This window comes from Zeugodacus cucurbitae, chromosome 2 (assembly GCF_028554725.1).
Source record: "Zeugodacus cucurbitae isolate PBARC_wt_2022May chromosome 2, idZeuCucr1.2, whole genome shotgun sequence".
Lineage (NCBI taxonomy): Eukaryota > Metazoa > Arthropoda > Insecta > Diptera > Tephritidae > Zeugodacus > Zeugodacus cucurbitae.
The window spans coordinates 62,729,342-62,750,355 of NC_071667.1; the positions used below are offsets into that span (position 1 = coordinate 62,729,342).

Sequence of the window (21,014 nt, forward strand, 5' to 3'; positions counted from 1 at the left end):
GGTGCTTGCCACAAAATGTTGCACGTGCAACATACTTCATATTTAAATGATTAATGACATAAAATCGCCTTCAAAGTTTGTCGACGCACCGCCCTCTCTACGAAACAGACTGCGGCTCCTCTTTACTCAATGTATTTGCTCCTTTGCAACATTTCTATGTATATACAGTATGTTGACCAGCGCGTCACTTGAACGCGTTAGCGTTCGCGTTCTCCTTGTTATTTCGTGCAACTTCCAAAGGGACTACAAGAATGCGTCGCAAAAATTCCTTAGCGCAGACGTTAACGCTTTTTTTTTGCCACAGAAAATACACACATCACACTTGTTGCTGCCGCCGCCGCCGCTGAGTGTTGCAGCTAGTTGGTAGAGTTGTTGCAAGCGCGTTTATGGAAGCGCTGGTGGTGTGACAGATAACATGCGTACAAATCAATTTCGTGCAAGCGACAGACGTCTTTGCCTTTTATTGTTGTTGTTGCTGTTGCAATGCCATCATAAAACGTCAACATGTGCATAACAATAATCGTTATAATAATTACAATAACAATAACAGCAATGATAACAATACCAGGCAACGGCGAGTGAACTCACAAATAATTATTGCAATTCCAGCAGACATTTTGAGTGAAATATTTTCGTTTTTGTTTTTGCTTTTTCCGTGGACGTTGGCGGCGCACGCGCTTGTAAAACATATTTACATGAATACATATATAGTTTATGGCACGATCTTGCGATGATGCGCAGTTCTGATAATTACTACAAACCAGCAGTGACAGTAGTAGCAACAAAAATAACACTTACAATAACAATAACAATAACAATGATCATAAACATAATAATTGTTTGATTAATCTGTCAGTGTTGAGGTTGACAGTTGAAATTCGTTCGTTTTGTTGCCACTGTTGCATTGTGTTGTGTGCACTTGTGGCATGTCAGTGATATACATATGTATGTATATATTGTAGCTGGAATATCCGTGTGGCTATTAATTGCGCGAAAAATGCTGCTTGCAACGCGCATATATTTTATGATGAATGAATGAGTGAATGATGCGCTGAATGGGCAATTAAAAAAATATTTGCATATGCACATGAAAGTGTGCAACATTTTGTTGCATGAACATTGAAAAATATATATATATATATATATATATATATTTATTTATTAAATATATGAGTAACTACTTGCATTCTTCTTTCAAAACTTATATTATATTATTATAAATATATTATATTAACTTTACACATTTTGCATAAAAGTGATTTATTAAGAAATATTTCAATATAATGTCAGTAAAATCAGAGAAATTAATGAAAATCCAATTTTTTAATATAAAAATGTCATGCTACTAAATTGTTGAAAAAAAGGTATGTCATGACATAAAAAAATTACAAGTACCGATACAATCACAATTAACAATCGCTACATTATATATAAATAAAAATTACAACAATTTGAATAAAAAAGCCATTACTCTTTCCTCTTACGCGTTCATACTATTAGACACTCAGTGACTTATTAAATTATTCTTAATTACAAAATAAATAACAACTTAATTAAGGCAAGGCAATATGTGTTATAACATATGCTTTTAGTAGATTACTGTAAAATATGGCTTATTAAACGGCAGTAATTTGCTTTAGAAGCATTTAAATGAAATTTAATTTAACATATTTACACACTTTAATAAATCACAATTTATGCAAAATTATTAATATATTATTAACTATTTAGAATTTATAACAGACAAGTGAAAAATTCCCGCTTAGCAATTTATTGCAGCATAAAAGCAACAAAAAAAATTAAAAAAGTTAAAACCCAGCAAGTAAAACGTACAAAAAAAATTCAACAAAATTTATCAGAGCATTTTACCCACACAAATGAATACCCAAATAATTTTTGAAATATTGGCAGCAACCAATTGAAATTGCGTAAAATTCTAAATATTTAAAAATATTTTAATTGTAAAATATAAAGTATAGTTTGTAAATTTTTTTGTAAACAATTTTGCAATCACGACTCATAAACTATTTTTCTCTCTCTCTCTTTCTTTTCTTCTCTCTCTCTCTCTCTCCCGCACTTTCTCTCTTCGTGTTCTCTGTGTTATGCCATTGCAGGTGCATGAATTATGCGATAATTTCTGTCATCGATATATCTCATGTTTAAAGGGTAAAATGCCAATAGATTTAGTGATTGACGAACGGGACACCACCAAACCACCAGAAGTAGGTTCAGCTAATGGTGAAGGAAGAAGTAATGCCGACTCGACATCGCACACCGATGGAGCTAGTACACCAGACGTTGTGAGTACCCCCTTCGCGGGAGCACATGGTCCTATATTGGCGAGCTACAATGCGGTGGTGCACCCATGTTCGTAGTACGATAACGACCTTCTTGCAAAAACGAAGCGGGTGCTCACAATGCCCTGGGATTAAAAATTAAAATAAATTAAATTAAAAAAAAAAACAAGAAAGAAAGATAATAATAACTCTAAAAAGATCCGTACTAATTAAATTTAAATGAAAACGAATAATGCCAAAAAAAAATTGCAAAACTTCGAAAAAGCATAAGCATAAAAATTTTAAGGAGATAAAACAAAGCCACAAACAAATTTGTAAATTAATAATACTAGAACTCGTTACAACAAAAGCACAAAAGAGACCCACACCGCTAGCAACCAAATGACAACAAACAAATTCTAAAGGCGTTACGCACACGTATAGCAACAAAGAAAAATGGAAATGGGCAGCCGGAAACATAAAGTAATAACAAAAAACAAACGCTCAAAAGCATAAAAAGCTCTCAAGTAAAACAAAATACGAACAATAAACGAACAAGCGAACGCACGCATGCACAAACTAGCCGCCAAGCGCCACAGCAACAGCAACAACAGCAAGTGAGCAACATTTTATCGCAGCAACACATTCTTCCATTGGTGGATAAATGTCCCAGCAGCCAAAAATGCAAGCGTACCATTTAATTTGTGTAAATCAAACGAAAATGGGCAGCAATGTGCGGCAATTTCTAATGAGATAATTGCAGCATTGCCAGGCGCGAATTTATGCGCATAAATCAGCAAGAATATGCAGCACGAAACAAAAAAAAAAAAATTAATAAATTCAAAACCTGCCAGTTGCAAATTGAAATGAAAATCATTTGCTGCTGTTGCTGATGCAGACGCACATGCAGCTGCTGCCGTTGTCGCGTTACCGCCATTTTTCATTGTCACTATACGTGGGTGCAACACCGCTCAGGCAACAACAAAGCGAACAACACGCACACACAACAAAAACAACAACAAATATATAGTAAAAATCCAATTCAAAACAAAAGCAAAGAACAGTGAATTTGTTTGTTGGCAACCAGCACAGTACGAAGTGTTGCAACATTGTTGCTAGCAACATATGTAAGTGAAATATTCATAAGTTTGTTGCAAGCAGCAATGTTGCAGCATTTCGGCAACTCTGCTGGCGCGGCGGTGCAATTGAAATTGTGTAAATACCACATAAGAAATTTTTGCATTACAATAACAAATGGATTACTAATCCAGCAGCATAATAATTGTTTTTGTTCATTGTTTTTTGCAAAGAAAACAAAACTATTGTAAAAATTATTTCATAACTTCAAAGAAACAAACAACAACAAAGAGCAAATTTGTAAAAAGTTTTCCAAATAATAACAAACTTAAAGTTATAATAACAAAAAAGCAAGAAGAAGAAGAAGAAGCAAACAATTTTTAACACAAAAGTACCACAACTTAAAAAAAGTAACGAAAAAAATACAAAAAAAAATATTTAATTTTGCATTCAAAACAACCAATGCCAGGGTTTTTGAATAATTAAGAAAAAAAAGTTTTGAAATGAAGCCAAAATCCAATGAGAATTTGTTTGAAGCGCATTGAAGAACATGGAATTGTGAGAAAAAGTACTTCGTTTTTGCAAGAGGCCCATATAGCTCGCCAATATATATTTAAATATATTTATATATATCTATATATATATGTATAAACTAATATATACATATACATATGATTCTATATTAATACAAAAAAAAACCCTATATATATACCAACAACCATAATTACATACTTATATATATATATATTTACCTTATATATTAAATTTTATTTCAACTAATCCTAAAGATTTAAACTAAATTATTTACTTATATACACTTACGTATGTATGAAGTTAACTACAAACCGAAACCGAAAACCTACCGCCCATTATAGCATTAACGCGCCCAAAATTTTGCCAAACCAAACGGAAGTTAAAATCACCAATAACGGTATACGGAGTGTCTACAGTAATTTTATATTAATTACTGTTGCGCTGTTAATGCCGTTATGTGGTTATACTATTATAATTTTTATTTTTTTTTTCTATAACTAGCCAAATTCTAAACAAATTAGTCGCGAAAATTCTGCGTGCATACTTTATACCGCTCTCGCAACATGTTGCAAAGAGTACAATAGTTTTTTTTATTATGATTATCTGTTTATAGTCAAGTCACGCGTTTTCCAATCGACAATTTATAATGCCTTACTTTTTTGTTCATATTACACTTTATACTGAGTACTGGCGCATCTTTAATGTTTTTGTTGTCCACTGTTTTTAAAAACTGTTTATCTCAAAAAATGCAACCCAGGATACAACGAACCAGCAACAACTGCAACAACATTTCACGCCTTTGGAGCAGACATATGCCAGTTATCATATTAAAAATGAAGCGGACTTTTAGTAAAAAGCTGCAGTTAGCAAGAGAAATGAAGTCAGCTGCGCTTAAAAAATATTTTGTTATAATTTTTTGCTTTGCAATTTCTTTAACAGTTGTGAGCACTAATTGCATTTTCAGGACTAAAAAGCTTTCTTTCAAACAACAATTGTTATTTGCTGGCACAAAAAATTGTGTGCTTTTGAGGTTAGGGGTTCAAAGAGCAGCTTAGTTTACGTTTATAAAATCTTCAGTGGGCATCGAACTATTACATAAAGGGTGAGGTAGCGCATTTTTCTTACAACAACTATAACATTGATATTGAAAATCTGAACTTCAATCATTACTACAACAAATACTACTATAACTACTACCAACAACAACTACTGTACGAAACCGATATACGTAAGAACTGCTAATGACTGAGAACATAAGTAACAAATTGAATTGAAAGGAAGAAGATATACAAAAACAAATAAGTGAAAAAATATTAATAATATATATTTAAATATATATATGTATACAAGAAAAAATGAAGAGAAAGTCTAGTGTATATTGTGAGCGAAGATCTAGTTTTTAGTCAATAACGGAGGGCAATAGGAGAACATCTTTTTTGTTTTTGTTTTAGATTAGCGTTAAGTGTAACTGCAAACAGATATACGTAATATATGCACTGAGCGCAATTTTTTTTGTTTTTTTTTTTCATTATTATTGTGACTGGGGTTTGCCACAATTAGTGGTAGGGAAATTTTGTAAAATAGTAGCAATTACTGCAGTGTTACAAGTTTATTTGAATTAATATATAAGAATTATATATAAAATAATACATATATATATATATTTACAAATTAAAGTGGAAGTGGCGAGATGTTAGTATTACTGCAAAATTTTCAAAAATATTCCTTTGAAAAGAAGTAAAACCAACTTGAAATACGTAATTAAAAATTAGTTTTAGATTAAAAACAAAATACACAAAACACAAAGTATACGATTTTTCTTAAGAGAAGTTAAAAACAAACAAAAATAAGCGGTTATACCATTTGTAAAATACAAAAATACCTACACGTCCTTAACTAACATACATACACACATGCATTAAGCGCACTAATAAATATGCATTTTATAAAAATTTCAAATTTGCATACTTGTTTACTTCGGTTTTAACCACTTCTTATCGGTCATAGTACCTTTTCGTGCAACTTTTGTTGCAACAAATTTTTTTTTCTTTAAAAAGTAAAAAAAAAAGTTAGTTTCACACTTTCAACTTGCCAATTCAACATATTTTTCATTTTCTTACAACAAAAACACAAACAAAACTGATTACAACCGACAGTGCTGTTCATACAAATGTAACAAGATATACGTAATTTACTTAAAACATAATAAAAAACAGCTAAAAATAACAGTAGGGATGAAAATATATGTGTATAGCAGGTTAAAAGTTAGCTAATAATAATATAAAAACAAAACAAAAACAAGTTAGTGCGTGTATAAGAAAAATGATAAAAAAAAAACACAAAACCTAAGTTCAAATGAAAGTATACGAAATGATTTTTATTTTATTTTTTATTAATTTAAAGTGTTGAATTTTAATATATAGCAAGTTATGAGGAGAATATACATACAAATATACGAAAAAATTACTTACGATAAATATTTAATTCATTGCTACAAACTAACACACATCAAATGTATACTACTACTATTATGCTACTACTAAGCATAGCCTGCTAACGCTGAAACCCGTTGGGGAGTGCTTACGTACCATGCAAGCAACATACTAACATACCTACTATGTACATTGTGACTTTACTACTTCCTTAGAGTATAAAACTAAAAAAAATAAAACAAAAAATATTTTACTAAAAACTAAAATTAGAGTTGATGCGGTTTGAGAAGGGGCTTTGGAACGGGTTAGGCAAGCATTTAGTAAAGAAACCATGCTGGAGCTTTTAGTGAAAGCTTCTTTGAATTGTTGCTGTAAAGTAAGAATATCAAATAAAATATTTTTCATAATTTTATTTTTTTATAAAAGCAAAAATGATTTATTATTATTTAGTATAATTTAAAATTCCGTAATAAATATTTTGCATACAAAAAAATACCAGCAACAACAATAATTACCGCTATTTGCACGTGTTAACTCAAATTAGCTAAATCCAAAAGCTTTCACTTTAATTTTATTGAACATTTAAAACGTTCGCTGTAAGCTCACTACCGTCGACTTTAAGCTCTATGCCTCTCTCTCTCTCCACCGCTCAACTTGTCAAAATGTATACTAACTTGTTCTTTCGCTTCTAAATACCATACGTACTTAAATTCCCGTGAGGGAAACTTCAAACTTAAATGTGGAAACCGAAAGGACAACGAACGTACTAACTATTAAATCTAGCATACTTATTATTATTATAAATATAAATACCATATTATATATATACATATATATACTCTTTTTTGCTTCGATTGTAAAGCTATATGGGCATTGATAACAGCAACAACACAACAATAAAAACGCGTTGAAATTAAAAATATATAAATAACAATCTACTACTATCTAGAAATAATGGCATACCAAGCAAAGAAATTTCAAAACTTTTCAACGTGCTGATATTTGCAATTTTTGAAATGCAACAAAATTTTTTTCTAATGTAATAAAACTTGTATACGTTTTTCTTTCACTTACAAAAGTGAGTGAAGAAAATAAAATTAAATTAAAAAGCATAATCCAATTATAAATAGGAGTGAGGTGTGGATATTTAGCATTGATAGTAAATAAAATAGTTGTTGTACTTTTTTGTCATACAAATATTAAAAAACAAAAATAAAAAAAAAATAATTAATAAACAAATTTATTACAATAATAATAATAACATAGCACAGTGGCGTACGATTTTGCTAATGTACAAAAACAAAAACAGAAAAACGCGAATGTGCTATTTGTAAAATAATTAACAAAAGCAAAAAATAAAAGTAAAAAAATATATAAATAATAATAATATTAACAGTATACAAATTAACAATTTTTAAAATATGTTATGGCCAATCAAGCGAGTTTCCTATATTATTTTTTGTTTTAGCTAAATCGCAACAAACTGTGCTTGTTAATTAAAGATAGAAAAGAATCAAATGAAAATCGAAAAATTTGGCACAGACCAAAAGCTTTGCTTTGTTAAAAAAGTTATTATTTTTTTTTCATATGAAACGAATATACGTAAAACATTATTGTATTATTTTTATAATCATGAAAATTAAAAAAAAAACATCATATATTATTGATAAGCAGAAATTTTGTTCAATATTTGTTATTCTGTTAAATGAGTAAAACGCAAAAAAAATTAAAATTAAAATTAAAAGAAATTGGACAATTGTAAATGATAGTGAGAGATAAGGCGACGACGAAGGTGGAACAAGTTGATATCGCAACTGATATACGTAATTTGCTTTAGGTGATATATATATTATTAAAGCTTAATTAATTGTCTAATAAAATTATGAAAAAGTAAAAAACAAAATATATTTTGAGTTTTTTTTATATATATAAATTTAGATACATGCAAAATTCGTGCTTTAAATTAATTTTATGGACCAAACTATTGTTTAGCGTGTTTCGTTTTTATTTGCCTTAGCTAAAAAAGAAACAAATTCGTTTTTGTTTTTGTTTGCGCGCGCTTTTCCAGCAAATCCTATATATACTATATATTTAAATGATATATAATTTTCTTCCGTTTAGTATAGTTTTTCCAAACATATTTGATAGTTCTTAGCAAAATTGTCTTTAAACGCAATCAAAATACCAACTTTTTTTGTTTTTTTTTCAATATAAAATAAATTTAAAAAATTAAAAAAAAATATAAAAAATGAAGTGAGAAGTATTTAAAAGAAAATAAAAAAAAAACAAAAATTACATGATATACGAGTACATTTTAATGTAATATTTTTAATTATTTGTATGTATACTAATTGAATAATAAATATTAACAAATAACAATAATTGCTAACATTTACGTATAAATAGAAGAGAAAAGAAAAACACAAAAAGAAAAATTAATACAAAATTATTTATATATATACATATATATGTATAAATAAATCAATGAACTGGATAACGTAAAGTGTAATGTTTAATTAATAGTGAGCAATGGAAAACTAATAGTAACACAATTACAAAAATAGAATGCAAAAAAAAGTAAATAATATTTAATAGTTTAAGCTAAAAAAAAAATGAAAAATTGAAAATAATGATGCAGTTGAAAGTAAGATGTTTGAATGAGACGAAGGAGATGGAAAAAAGTTAGCCAATAAAATATATGAATAATATATTTGATGAAAAAATATATAAATAACTGGTGTTTTGTAATTATTTGTGAAATTAAGGGAAGCAATTTCTCAACTGCATTGAGTTGTACTGCTCGTCAACGCATTGAAATTTGATTATCTACAATAGCCGGACATTTTAGGCGCAACACTCACTGGAAGACAGTTTAGCAGCCTGGAAGCAACAAGAACTCAGTTTAACAATTTCGACACAATCCAATAAGCGACAACCGATGGAAAATACATTTTTTTTGAATGAAAGTCACTAACTGCGAAATACAAAACTTTTGGGAGTCCCATCCATAACCTTTCGACACCTCAAGCATATGAGAACGTGCTGTTCGATTGACAGTATTTTATTTCTGCGCAAAAAGTGTTGCAAATTTCTTTTTCAGATATTTTTGTGATATGCAAAGTTTGGTGAAAACTCTAACATAAATAAAGCTTTTACAAAAGCTCGGTGCTACAGGAAGAGCAAACCGTTTGGAGTATAAGACAATAATCAATGAAGAGTGTGTGGACTAAAGAATGGATAAGGCGAACTACCATTTATTAAAAACAATATATAACGTTTTATTATTTAACTTGACTCAAATTGCAACAACTATTTTAGTTACTTATGTAGTCTTAGTAGTCAATAAATGCAAATAGTGTTGTTGCTTTTCAAAATTGCGCTGAAAATATAGTAAAGTAAATCGAAAATTTGTGTAAATATATGCAAATATAATTAAGTTATAAAATATATTTAGAAAGCTTGCCTCAGTTTGGCCTTAAGCATACTATATTGCTAATGTGTAATTTTTATAAAAAATTAAGCTTAATAAACTGAAATAAAAGTCAATGATTTTACTGAAGGAAAAGGGTGTAATTTATAGCTTTAAAGTTAAGGGTATAGAGAGGCTACCATAGAATTATAGATGTCGCTCGAACAATATATAATATCTTCGCTGCTTATATATTAGTAACTTTTTCTCAAAAAAACAAAAAAAATCTTCGTTAAGGCGTCGCTCAAAAACTTGTGACTTTCATTATTTTATTTATATTTTTTAATTAAGTAATTTATTTAATTATATTATACAAATTCTATATAAATATGCATATTTACTACAATAAGTTACTAAATAACTACATATATATTTTACTAAAATTTCTTACAGCATAAAATTTAAAATTTACAGCAATCTTATTCCCAGCCTACAAATAATCAGGGTGGACAATGAAACCGTTGTAATGTCCTGCCTATCACTTACACGTCACATGCGCCAATATTCGATTACAGCGCTCGAATTACTGCCAAGAAGAGTGTGTTAAAGAGCGATCAATTGAACTTTTCGGCGACGGCGCTCGGCTTGACCGGTCAATCAATAGCCCTGCAGTGCTACTACGACCCCCTCTCGCATGTGTCTGTAATAAGAAACTGTCGAATTTTAAGCTACTCTAACAGCATCCTTAGGGAGGCAGATGATGGGCACAAGAAAGTGATTGCAGATTTTTTTTTTTCGATTTTATTTAGCCGAAAATGCTATGAAATTTCGTTATAATGAAGTTATTAAAATTTCTACACCCTTCAGTGCCGCTGTCGTTTTTAAGCTGTTGGCATAAAGCCGCTTTGCAACAAATGAGCGAGCGAGTAGAGTGTCTGTCGGCCGCACTCGTGGCATCTCCAATTACCTACCAGAACGGCAGCAGCTGACGGCACCGTAGTTGGTGGCAATTATGAGGGCGGCTGCCGCTGCTGGAAAGTCATGCAGAACATCAAAAACAACAGGCTAGTTTATGCAGTGAATAGCTGTGCTAGGAGGCATGCTTTTGAGATCATAATTCCTTTTGCCGTCATGTCAGGCTATCGACGCTCTCTTTATATATGGGAGTGTGTGAATATTTGGCAGCGTGTCGAAAATGTCAGCAATTTACACTCTTCACTCGTCAAAAATTTGCTGAAATATGATAAGAACGCGCGTGCGTTTTGTGTCGAAATGTTATCTTGAATATTATTCACAAAAAATAGTTGCATGTAATTTGATTTTACTCTCTATTCAGTGTGTGTTTTATGTGCGTTGCATCAAGTACCGCCTACTTTCTGCTTCTTCAAGCTAGGCTATCAGTTTTATAAGGGTGGCTTGCATGAGTGAAACCAAGTCATTACTATTTTACTTTATTCTAAAGAATTCAGCAAGTATTTGACCTTTTAGGGACCCCAATGCTTACAATGATTTCGAGCGTTTATATCGAGCAACGAGGCATGTAAAAAACACCTTCTTTGACTTACTGCTCACTTTTTTCTTGTTTTCCTTCGAAACACATTTTTCACTCGCTTTTAAACTAATTTTTGTTAGGGATCGTTTTAGGAGGGTTTTCCCATTTTCCCATTTTCTGATTTTTTACTTTTTGCAAAGAAAAAATTATAATTTTCAGCAAACACTGCTTATTTTTAATGTAGCAACTATGTTGTGTATAGTTTCACATTTCGAATTTCGTTTGTGTGATTTGTGGTGGTTGAGTTTTCGACAGCTTTTCAAACAACGCAGACGACGTCATACAGTCTGCTATACAAATTTCTCATTTTCGTGTACTGATCAGCGGCAACTCACTACTAGCACTCAATCAACACTATATTTTACGATTTTTGTTATTTTTGCTTGTTTAACTTTCGTTCAACGTTACTTGCTGTTTGTGCAGATCAGGTGATCGACACAAGTGTTCCAGTATTTTGTACTTAATACCCGAAATTTGTGCAGTCATTCGAAAAACCCAAAAATTTTGCAACAAAAACAACAAAGCATTAATGAATGAATGCAACTAAGCGTATGATATCAAAGGAAGCCCCACTAATGCTAACCTCAACTGGACAGGAAAATAAAACAAAAAAAAAGCATGGCATAAAAAGCCAACAGGATTTGACCAAAATGACAATAAATTTAATTTTACAATAACAATGCATGTTGCGTTGCCAAAAAAAGTTTTGGCGAAATTTCGTAGCATGATTTCATGATTTTATTATGGATGAAGTGTCGCGTCTACTCAATTTTTTGCTGTCAACAGAAATCAGAAACTGTCACAAAGCACGCAAAACGAAGACCAAAAGTCGAAGACAAAAATCATGAAAGTATATTTTCTCAACTAACAAAAGTTCGTGGACAGTTCGTCAGCGCGTCGTACAAGCCATGCATACGTCATTATCGTCACACATTCGTCATAATCACGTAGAAGCGCACATAGCATACAGTGCTCCCATCGCTATGTCACTCCAGTCAGTCATTTGTTGCACGATCATTTCGGCAGTGAAATACTCGTGTACACCTTCACGATCGGTGACATAAACAATAACATCCAAATCAACAGACAGCCATGCGGCACAACCGGACCGTTGCTCGTTGACCATTTTTTAGGTCGCAGTTCGGTAACAATATTTCTTTACGGTTTGTACGCCTTTTTGCTTTCATTAACTGCTTGCTGTATTTTTGGCAAAATTTTTGGCTTTTCAAGTCCTTCACTTTTGGTCAATGGTCTGTGTAGAAAAAAAAATCTTTGTTGACTTTCGGGTGTCGCGTACAAAATTTCAACTGAGTAGGCTGCTTTTGAGGCGACATTTTTCCGAGTTATGTGACTGTAACACTGCGGTGTAGTGTAGGTCTTCTTGGCCTTTATTATTGGTGACGCGTTGAATTCGTTGCCTTGAAGAATTGTATCAACATTTTTGTGCAGCACATTTGTTGCGTTCTTTTTTGGCCTTTTGTTTTTGGTTTTTGCTTGCTGTTGATAAAATTATCTTACTTTTGACAGATATGAGTCGTTACTTGGTTTTCAAGTTCATGAAACCGCAAAATTTGTCAGTCTGATTTCAGCGACTTTTAAGTGCATGCTTGTGGATTTAGAGATATACATATACATGTATGTGTGTGAAGTTGTTGAGCAGAGCTTACTTGTTGTTTGTTTACAAATGTATATATTTTTTTAGTGTAAGTCAACTGAAACAGATATATATATATATATATATATATATATATATATATATGTATATGCTAGACATCTTAAATAAAATAAAAAAATCTGAGACACCCTTTATGTATTATATCGAAATAGAAAATATTCCCAACTATTGTTGACACAACTCAACACCTACACCTACACCCACACACCACTACAGTCAATTAAAGTATCAGTTCTTGCTTTAATGCTTCCAGTGTGTGACCGCCTAGCCGCCATATCCTATCTATATTTATCAACCCAAACATACATACATCCATATGTATGCCCATATATTTGTTTTTAAAAAATCCGTCTACATACCAAATGGATTTCGTTTGGATTTCTTGGAATTGAAAATAGCGACATAATTTTTGTTTTTCTCCTATTTGCCGTTCATATTTTTTCACATTGCCGCCGTTGAGCTCGTCTGTTTGTTTGGCTGCCGCATCAGCGCTTGCTACTTGTTTCTTAATCAACTGATTTAATGAAACGGCGATGTGCAGCTTATTGGAAAAAATACATTTTTTCTACATTTGATTACTCAACTACAAGTACACGTATATACATACATATATATATGGGTATCTTTCTGATTTTGTTAAACTAAAATTTCAAATAGAAGCCGCTCAGCCGTTGCCGCCCGGTTGCACGTACGCATTAAATCGGATTTCTATAACGCCCGGCGATGTGATGCGACGCGACGGTTGACAATGCGCACAAACACACAGAAACACACTCTTCTGAAGCTGGTGCTTCATCGTAAGGCCACAATGTACAAAATTAACTATATACTGTTGTTGTTGGTGTAGTCAAGAAAAAAATATTCCGAGCGTTATATAAGCCAAATCAAGCCGAATCAATACCAGTTGCTGTGTCCATGTCGCCGCTGCTCGTTTAGTTTTGACTTTCTTCATTGACCGTTTTTGGGCGCAACTCTTCGCGATGGTGTTTTCGAGTCGCTTCTTGCTCGTTTTTTGTGTTGCGTTGTTGTGTGTGCGTCATGAGAAGCGCTTTGCAGGAGTCGCGCGCACACTTCAAAATTCTATAGAAATTTATGGTATTAAATTTGTTTCGTTCCATTTGTTAAAATGCTTTTGCTTTTATTTTTTCGTGCTGCGTGCTGCTCATTCTGGAGTAGTGACCGGCATAAAGTAGCTGCGCAACAGAAATTCCTTGGCCCAAATCAGGCTTAAAAATTTTTGATTTTTCGGCGGTTTGCTTAATACATTCCATTTGTTTGCGTTTTTGTCATTTTGGTTGGCTTTAATTTCGGATTAGTGCATTCTTCCGCGAATGAGTGTAGTCTAAAAACGTAAGGTTTAACGAAGGAAGAGGTTAAAGAAGAAGATGAAATTGAAAAATTAACTTTACAGATGAAAAAAATTGTGTTTGCCTGAGTTACATACTTTAATAATATATTTAAGCTTAATTGCTAAAATTACAAAAAAAAAATCCCAATAATTTTTCTGTAAAAGCTCAACCACTTTCCCCCCATTTAGCTAGTTTTTCCAATTTTTCACACCACATTTAACCATCCTGAGAAATGTTGTCAACATTGACACATTCCACTGCATAATTATGCTTCGCAATTGAGCAGCCGCCACAACGTAAACGAGCACAGCAACAAAGTTAAGTCAAACAAGCGCAAAATGCTTTACCTCATAAGCTGAAAATCGGCTTAAGAGCTTAAAATTATAGTAGGGCATAGTCCAAGCAAATGCGATATCTAAACACCAGCTCTTATATTAGCTGCCAATGTCCTCCAAAGCTAAAAAATACATACCTAGTACATATATATTTTACTCATCCTTAGAGCTTACGCAACATTTCTATTGAAGTGTTAGCTTTACCTACCACCTCCATGCTTTGGTAAACTGTGTGCACTAGTGTTGGCACAAAAATTTCATTTACTTTTTTCTATTTTTTTTTGCAAAAATACGCTAAATAAATGCTCACACTTAAGACGTATTAGTCCCACCTTACACACACGGGGAAGCCTTATGGGTTTACAGTAAATGCGGCTAGAGTTCAAAAGCTGTTTTTCACTCTAAAGCCTCGAGTTAATGTGGTAATTGCTGGAAATTTAATAAGCTTCTAGTGCGAGTGGGGGCGGCAAATGCACTTGTTAGTCACTGTATTTAGCAATTAATTAAGCTTTTATGTTGGTTTCTCTAAAGAAAAGAATGTGTAAATTCAGCACATTCCTCTTGAAGTGAATTGAATACTTGCTGACCCTTAATGCGGTTGTAATTGATTTTAGCCCGGCTGAGCTGTGCGCAATTTTCTTCCGGCAATTCTCGAAATCCACACTTAAGCTGCGCTCGAAGTGTATGTGATCGGATTTCAAAAGAAATGTGCGCTTGTACTCTCGCAAAAAAAAAACATGTAAGCACCATTAGAGGAAGTGAAGGAATCTAGTGATCATTTTTTCGTATTTTTTGTACGAGAAAAGTTCGAAAAAGAAATGTAAAAAGTTGTTTTCGTCCGAGTAGCTTTTTAAATAAACACTTTTTTATGAACTGAAACTGAGCTCAACTCAGTGAAAGTTTCTGTTGTGCATTAAATACATTCTGTATTTTTTTTAATGGAAATAATTAGTCTTGTTCTTCTGTCATAATCAAAGTTCCTATGTGAAAGCTCTCCTCAGTGAAAGCTTCATGTAAAGAATTTGCTGTCAAGTTTATTGTACGCATAAACAATCCAACATAGTTATTTCTATTGAGCTTAGTTTAGCTTAAACAACTTCAAACCCGCACCATATTTGTCGCTCTCATCAAAGGTCTTAACCTTCATGTGGCTAATGAGTCTAAATGTAATTCGGAAAGTAGAAAAGAAAATATGTACCATTGCCATTTGACCGCATCACATGTCAAAACCAAAAAAGGGCTGCAGTGGCGCGACGCAAAACATTTCCCACTAAAAGTATACTTTTCTGAAATGCTCTCCCTTCTGGCTGGCGATACGCTTTGATCGCTTAAAAGCGCTTAACGCATTTGACCGGCATATTGACCACTTGTAAATTGTAATTTAATCTCTTATGGCGAGTGCACGCAAATATCAGGCAATCGCCTTTAACCCTTTACCGGGTATAGTTGTGGTCACTTATTGATTTTAGATATCTATACATTTTTGCTTTTACTCGCATTCGGATTCTCAAGGGGGAGTTAAATATCACGCTTAATATGTAAGTAAATAAGTACTTTGTGCGTGTGTTTGTGTGTTTTCGTAATTGAATTTTGTCGATTGCTTGTGCGTGGCTCTGTGAGGTCTGAAAGCAATACTGATGGATTCGCTGGGAATTTTAATATTTAATTCGGTCGTACAAACACTCTTTCCATTTCAATTTAATATTAATTCTTTTCACCCTTAATACTGAAACAAAATAGCGCTGTAATCGTTTTAGAAAGCATCAATTATTTTCATTTTAGTAAGGCAAAGTGAAATTGCGGTTTCATTAATATTAGATTTGTGGGGTTTTCCATTGAGGGATTTAGCTTTTAAAGAATACTTCATATTCCTGAGGATGTTCAGCATTTGTGATAGGAATGATGCATTATTATATAGTTTTATGATATCTATATAAAATGATAACTAGTGAGAGCTCGTACTTTTTCTTATTTTCTTATTTATGGCAGCGTGCTTTTGCTGCTTCCAATATTATTAAAAATTTAGCTTGTTTCAAAAATATTATTCAAACTTTCTGTGAAAGCTTATGTGACTTAGAGCTTTCACTTTTCATTTCTTCATGTTTGGATATTCTTCCAGTATACCCAAGAATTATTATTTTTTTTTAACCACCAATAGCACCTACGAAATCCTTCAAACTACGTACGTATAGCCCTACATAATAACCAGCCTATAACTACCGACCTTCAAATCACTGTGTATTTTTGTAAAATGGCTTATATATACATCAGCGTTTTGGGTATACTTCCAGTGAAGTACCATAAAAAGCATCCCGACTATACACCCACATTTAGACCGTTTCATTACCAACTAAATGGGCAATGTTTAGATATTTTTGATTTCTGTTTGCTCAGGCAGACATTGATAGCCACAGCGCGTAACATATCTACACATATCCCCACATATATATATCATATACATCCCCAATCACAGTTTTATCTGCACTGAGTCTTCCCCTAGTATCCCCAAAAGTTGCCATGCTGGAGGTATGTAGGATAACGAAAATGTCTCTATGGCTTTAGAAAATCCCTTATATGTCTACATTAGCTAATTTCAGCAGTGGTCAGTGGAAGGGAGCTCATAACAACAACAACAACAACAACACATGTAAGCTCGTGTGTGCTTTACAAAGATGAGCCACGCAGATTTGCTCTTTGTCGTATGCTGCCACTTGGAAAATCCCCAAAAAGAGCGAATCAATAAATCACTTGCACTTAAATCCGTCTTTGCTATTTTGGTGTTGTTTATCGTGTTTGTTGTTGTGTTTTTCTTTTTTTGCTTCGTTGTTGGCTATTTGTATAGTGTATGGTGCGTATATCCTCTGGACAGGACATCATTATATAAGCTTTTATTTTTCTATTTCACTCGGCGTACATTTTCTGGGAGATTGCTTGGCAGCTGCAGACATGTGTGTGTGTGTGTGTGCCTGTGCATGTGTGGCTTAGTAAGCATTGTATTTTCGGCTGTATTGTCAGGGTTTGCTATTTTCCGGAATCCGTCCTACTAATATGTGCATTTATAAATGCTTGTCGGCCTATACACATTTTCTTATGTAATATTATTTTTTTATTTTCTATTTTTCCATTTCTATTTCTGTGTTTTTTTCTTCATTTTTCTGCTCATCACACAATACAATCTACTGAATGGAATTTCTTGCGATGATTGTTTGCAAGTGGGGTTGCCAAGCTAAAATTCTTATGCTCTACTACTCTCTATTGCGGGCGGACATTGGCACATTGTGCTTTTGCGCTTTTCATGCTGCTCTGCAGCTTACAAAGGTCTATATACATATGTGTCTTTGTATGTTGCTCGCAAAAATATTTTTTTCTTGTGTGTTGTAAGGATTTTCCATAATTTGCTGCAGCTTATTTTTGGAGCCAAACATTCGTGCGCTCGCAGTGTATGTATGTGTGTGTTTTCAGTGAATAGTCTCTTGCGCTATTAGTGCACACATGTACTCTACTAAGTGCATGCGTTTGTGTTTTCGAGCATTTGGAGCAGTAAGCTACGCTCGCTTAAACGAGCAAAAATACGCCAATATAATTTATTGCATATTTAATGGCGCACGTGCTGGTTGACTGCAAGAAAATTGCTTCAAAACTACGCACGAAAGCAATGTGCCCGAAAAATAAACGAAATAATTTTTGTGAACAATTGATGATGTTTGCCTTTTTAAGCGCAAAAAAAAATTTAGATATGAGTTTCAACAATATTTATTTAATATTTCTAACAAAATCGTTTTAAGAGAAGATATGCAAATCTTATCTATTTGTGAAAAGTGAGTGAAGGTTGTTGCAACAACAGGCGCGTTTCCTTTCGTAATGGAATTTGAGTATTATGTTTAATAAATTAAAAATATAATATTTAATTTTTTCATTATTTCGCTGACTTAGTTAGCAAATTCTACTAAATGAAATTAAATTTTTGTATTGTGACACTCAGTAGCTCTTACAGAATCTCCTTAACCTTTTTGCCACAAATTCTTTAGTAACTAATTAATAAAGTTTTTGATACCTTAATGCCAACCAGATTTTTATTTAATACTTTTGTGCTTTTTCTTGAAGTTGCAATAATGTTTCACTCTCTCCACTCATCCACATCCTTTTAAAAGGTGTTCAGTGGCAACCTGTGCCACAGCACTCATTTGCTTATTCTTAAATACAATTTAAATAACAACTCGCAGGTAAATTTAATTTCATTTGCGCCACAAATACGATTTACTTGCCAAAAACGTGACTGGCATTTTTTAAGAGTTTGCAAATAAAGCTTAACAGCATTAATTTAAATAGAAAAGGTACTTTACTAACGGTTTTTGAAAACATTTTTGAACAAGGCACTCAAATGCTTGCAGTATTTCTTAAAATAATTAATTTTTAAATCAAAAGAATATTTTTAATGTTTATAATTGCTTGTAATAACATGCGGTCATGGTACACTGGAAAAAATATTGAAAATAAAATAAAAATATATGTAATAGCAACATTATAATGTTTTTCGAGCTACAATTTTTTTAATTAAAATTAAAAAAATAAAATAATTTTGTAAAAAAAATATTTAAATGAAAAAAAATATTTTTAATCACATTTTTATTACATTTTCATTATTTTTTTTTTTAAATTATAAACAATTAAAACAATTTATAACATAAAAAATAATAATTATAAATCGCATTAAATTTTTCTCAGTGTAATAATACATTTATTAAGTCTCTCCTTCGCCTGCTCCACTTACCATACATTCATATCTGCGCCTAATGTCTTTTTGACTGCCATTATAAGAAATGTTAATTACAATTTTACATACTTTACGCCAAGTTTTTTTCGCCTTGCCTTGCCTTGGCTCTTACGTGCCCTCGTTGTTGCGTTTATTACTCATACTTGTTGTAGTTGTGGCGCATCCTTTTCGCTTTTAAAAACACTTTGGTAATTGTCTATTGCTCCGCATTGTCGCGTGGCACAAGTTGGGCTTAATGCGGCTTTGCTACTCAGGAAAGAAGTGGAGGAAAAAACCGGGAGCACTTAACATTTTAATAAACTTGCCGCGTCTCAGCTACAGCGTAAGCTGGTTGCAGCGCACAGCATCGCATAAGAAAAGTAATTAAGCAAAAATGAGGCATGTGCTTACGTCCTGTGGCACACATTATATGGAGCATCTTGGTAGCAGGCGATTTTTGGAGGCATCCTTAGCTGTGTCTTAAATTTGTGTGGCATGTACGACGCTGGTGGTCGCACGCTTAATTTTTGGTAAATAAATTTATTTTCTTTAAATGATGGATTTTTGGAGTTGCATAATAGTTGTCTAGAAAATTTTGGAGACTATTTTCTCAGGTGCAAATATTTTGAGTTACCGCAAGTGAACTATATATTTGTCTAATACATATTTACTCTGCATATATTTAAATGAAATGTCGTGTGTTTTGAAATTTTACAGCAACAAAAAATTCATTTATTTAACCTCTACCATTTCTATTTCCACACGCACACATTATTTTCTGCCATTTATATATTGCCAAAGTGTGTTCGAAAAAGTTACTGTTGCTGCTGCCAAAGTTATTTGATATTATTTTCATTATGATTAGGCGAACAAAAGCATAGTCTAACTTAAAGCTTCTTCTTTTGCATAATGCATATTATTACTGTGGCAGTAAGTAAAGGCATTACGCCAAATTGAAAAAGGTTGCAATTTCTTTTTTTCCTCACATTTACCCATGTTGCGTTAGAATGGAGCTGTCTTAGGAAAAGCGAATCTACAGCCATTTTCGCAACTCACACACGCGTACATTGGTGGCAACTTCGTTACTTAGCACAACTTTTGCAGTCACTTTTACCCTAAAGCCGCCCTTCTCCTGCCACAGCACCATTTATGCGCGTCTCATATGCGCATACTTTCGCATTATTGCTTTGGCATAAATCTTCTTTTCTGGTAGAGTAGTAGTAGCGAGGCTGTGAAGCAAAGTGGAAAGTATGCTCCGCAATTCCCATTTGGGACATATGCCTTGCATTATAATAATAACAACGACAATCAGCTACAGCAAAAAAGAAATGAAAGCAACATACAAAAAATATTAATATATATCTATGAGAGCGCAACAACAACACTTAAACTTAAAAAATGAATTTTGGCATATTTTTTTGTTGTTGCCAAAAAAAAATTGCGAGCGCGCGGAAAGTAACGAATTTTCGCTTTTATTATTTTTTTTTGCACACAACCACTGTCAAGTTGCACGCCCTGCTTGTAGTGAGGGGTGCGTCACATTCTCCCTTACCACCTGCGCTGCAAGCACTCACACCAATATACTTATGTGTGTGCGCGCATATTTTCCTACAGCTAATAAA

The 21,014-nt window shown here is 32.7% G+C and overlaps 1 protein-coding gene across 1 annotated transcript in view; it reads left to right on the top strand.

Moving 5' to 3' along the window:
• LOC105213891 (homeobox protein homothorax) overlaps positions 1 to 21,014 on the top strand; it is a 249,552-nt gene that overhangs the window by 62,979 nt on the left and 165,559 nt on the right. Inside the window, exon 6 of the mRNA XM_011186990.3 lies at positions 2,115 to 2,300. Coding sequence (XP_011185292.1) covers positions 2,115 to 2,300 — 186 coding nt within the window. The remainder of the gene's footprint in view (positions 1 to 2,114; positions 2,301 to 21,014) is intronic.